Source organism: Peromyscus leucopus, chromosome 1 (assembly GCF_004664715.2).
Source record: "Peromyscus leucopus breed LL Stock chromosome 1, UCI_PerLeu_2.1, whole genome shotgun sequence".
Classification (NCBI taxonomy): Eukaryota; Metazoa; Chordata; class Mammalia; order Rodentia; family Cricetidae; genus Peromyscus; species Peromyscus leucopus.
Window position 1 is genome coordinate 100,047,954 of NC_051063.1, and position 3,478 is coordinate 100,051,431.

General features: G+C 38.2%; 1 protein-coding gene across 1 annotated transcript; it reads left to right on the plus strand.

Annotated features, from left to right (window-relative positions):
- LOC114688703 (putative olfactory receptor 56B2) lies at window positions 1-1,388 on the plus strand. Its single transcript, XM_028863239.1, has 2 exons — window positions 1-313; window positions 742-1,388. Exons 1-2 carry the CDS (start codon window positions 1-3, stop codon window positions 1,386-1,388), a joined length of 960 nt encoding a protein of 319 aa, XP_028719072.1.
- Window positions 1,389-3,478: the final 2,090 nt, after the last annotated feature.

Genomic DNA, 3,478 nt, shown 5'->3' on the forward strand with positions numbered 1-3,478 from the left:
ATGTTCCAGAAGCTCAGAGATTTCAACAGCTCTAGGCTCCAGGTATCTGAGTTCATTCTGATGGGATTTCCAGGCATCCACAGCTGGCAGCACTGGCTCTCCCTGCCACTGGCTCTGCTCTATGTCTTGACTCTCATTGCCAACACATTTATCGTGACTATCATTTACCAAGAGGCATCACTACACCAGCCTATGTACCATTTCCTGGGCATCCTGGCTATTGTGGACATGGGCCTGGCAACTACTATCATGCCCAAGATTTTAGTCATCTTATGGTTCAATGCTAAGACTATCAGTTTCAATGAATGCTTTGCTCAGATGTGTAGATGTAACCGACCGTCTTATTAAATGAGAAACACAGAAACAATGTAAAAGAGAAAACTGAGAGGTCAGAGCTCAGAGCTAAAATCTCACCCTTCTGCCTGCGGTGTCCCAGCTTCCCGAAAGAGACCTATTTCCTGTCTGTTCGTCTATTTATAGTATTTTGTTCTGCCTTCTCATTGGTTGTAATCCCAAACACGTGACTGCCTCATCACTGTCTGAATGTACAGCCCCCTAGGTCTTAAAGGCATATGTCTCCAATGCTGGCTGTATCCCTGAACACACAGAGATCTATGGGATTAAAGGCATGTGCCACCACCGCCACACTCTGTCTATGGCTCTAATAGCTCTGACCCCCGGGCAACTTTATTTATTAACATACAATCAAAATCACATTTCAGTACAATTAGAATACCACCACACAGATGTATGCCATCCACTTTTTTGTTGCCATGGAGTCGGGTATCTTTGTCTGCATGGCTATAGATAGATATGTAGCGATTTGCAGACCACTGAGATACCCTTCAATAGTTACTGAATCTTTTGTGGTCAAAGCAACTTTGTTTATGGCCCTCAGAAACTGTGTGGCTCCCATGTCAGTTCCTGTATTGGCCGCTCAGAGAAATTACTGTTCCCAGAATCAAATCAACCACTGTTTTTGTACTAACCTGGGGGTTACTAGCTTATCTTGTGATGACAGGAAAATCAACAGCATCAACCAGCTGGTTCTGTCTTGGGCAATCATGGGCAGTGATCTGGGTTTGATTATGATTTCATATGCTTTGATTCTTCGGTCTGTGCTGAAGCTGAACTCTGCAGAAGCTGTGTCTAAGGCCTTAAGTACCTGCACCTCTCACCTCATCCTAATCCTTTTCTTCTACACTGTCATCATTGTCATGTCCATCACTCATAGTGCAAAAATGTCAGTTCCTGTCATCCCGGTTCTGCTGAACGTGCTGCACAACGTTATTCCCCCTGCTCTGAACCCCATGGTTTATGCTCTTAAGAACAAAGAACTAAAACAAGGCTTATACAAGGTGCTTAAGCTGGATGTCAAAGGAGACTAAAAATGAGAAAACACACATCATCTTTACTTTCTCAAAACTAGATGTCTGATTGTACTAATTAATCTTAAGGGCATAATATGCAATATCCTTGAAAAATCTGTATAGCATCTTAATATTTATCTTCCACATCGCTTAAAATAATTATTTTTGAAACAAGGTCTTACTTTTGTGATCCTGGCTGGACTAGAACTATCTGTATAGACTAGGCTTGCTATAAACTCTGAGAAGTCTGCTCACTTCTGTTTTTGAGTATTGAGATTAAAGGCATGGGCCATCACATTCACTGAAAATAAATTTCTTGAAAAACCACAAGTCATGTTATCTAACACTTTTCTCAAAGTCATTAGCCTGGCTTGGACATTACTAAACACAATAAAATTAATAAAAATGGACATGTGAAACCATTTATGAATAAAGGAAAATGTAATTGTGTATGAGTCTGAGACACTTTTATGTATATTAAAAAATTGTGTCCCCTTGGCAGAAAGAACATCTGTGAAATGATATAAATTATGGCTTTTAATTCAGATTCTTTGCCTTTCTCATATGTATACATATTCACACACATGCATGTGTACCGATTGATATATGAATATGAAAATATTCAGTTGTTTATGAGCTCCATAGATGTAGTAAGAATGGAAATCCCCCACCCTTACTCCTTCTACGCAGGGTGTGTTGGTCCTCATACAGGCACTTTTAACTCTAAAGTTTGTAAATATAACATGGATTTTCCCTTTAAGGCTAAGTCAGTTCAAATGTGTAACTATCAAGGGACTGAGATGTTAAGGGATTCACACACACATATATAGCAGCATCAGATGGTTTTTGACCAACACCCTCTTCTTGGACCAGGCGGCACTCAGCTCACTGTTTTCATATCCAGGAAGTAGGCATTACACGGGGTAAGGCGGGAGGGGAGATAGTGCCAACATGCTTTTGTTGTTAGTAGACACATGGAGAGGCTTTGAGCAAATACTAATTGGTTGGAGCATTCATTCCCAGAACTATAAATTAGATTTCAATCATTCAGCTAAAAGACATTAATTTGCTTTTTCTTGTGCAATGTGTATTTCCTAATTTCTAAGATGATAATTCAGTGTAGCCTTTCATAGGGAATATAAATATTGATGTTTTCCATGACCAAATGGAATCACTGAAAATGGCACCAGAGTACTGTTGCTTCTCACTTGCCTTCACTGCTTTTCAGAAAGAGAATATAATTAACTTTCCTCAGGTCCAAAGGGAAGTAGTTATCATGTTTCAAAAAATACTCTAGATGTCTAAATAGTCCAGATGAACCCACTACCATGTTCAGAGAAGATATTTTTCAAGTTTTGGGGCAGGCAAGTAAGGATACAAACTGATCATCTGTGGGGCTTGGGGTAAGGATAAACAGTAGTTCCCTGCAAAGTTATCTCTTTCTAAGTGATGATATTTATGTTCAAACCTATTGCATCAATAGACCTTCTTACACACAGAGTAATGACTTTTTCTTTCAGAAAAGTAATCTAGTATTGAAAACATTTTATATGTGTTGAAAATGTATAAATCATTTCATAGTTAGCACTCTGTTATTTGTTATCATAATGCATCTTTTATTTAAAGATTTGAAATCATATTGAAAAGACTAAAATTACTTGTATATCATTAAACCCCACACTAATTATTAATTTATATCTGTAACTATAAGAGAAACACAATAGAAATAAACAGGACAGTTATCTTACATGTTAAGTAATAATCACTTCAGAATACAGCACATTGCCCCTACAGCATATAATTCCCCTTCCCAGTTTAGGGGTATTCACATTCCCCCCAGTTTTCCTATTTGTCACTGTCTTATGAAAACTTAAAAGTCTATCTGTTTATACTTTGTGAAGGAGAAAGAAATAAAGATTCCTTTCTTTGGGGGCAATTAAAAATTTTAAATTTATTTATTGAATGTTATGTGTATGAGTGCTTTGTATACATATATATGTTTGTGTACCATGTATGTGCCCAGATTCCCTAGAACTGGAGTTATGGATGGCTAGGAGCTATTTGTGAGGGTGCTAGAAACGAAGCCAGGATTCTGTGCAGGAGCAACA

Bases quoted from the DNA above. Each gene is read 5' to 3' on its own strand.
- LOC114688703 (XM_028863239.1), top strand. From the start codon at position 1: ATGTTCCAGAAGCTCAGAGATTTCAACAGCTCTAGGCTCCAGGTATCT. The intron at 314-741 runs CTCAGATGTGTA...AGAATACCACCA, and splicing joins CAGTTTCAATGAATGCTTTG to CACAGATGTATGCCATCCAC.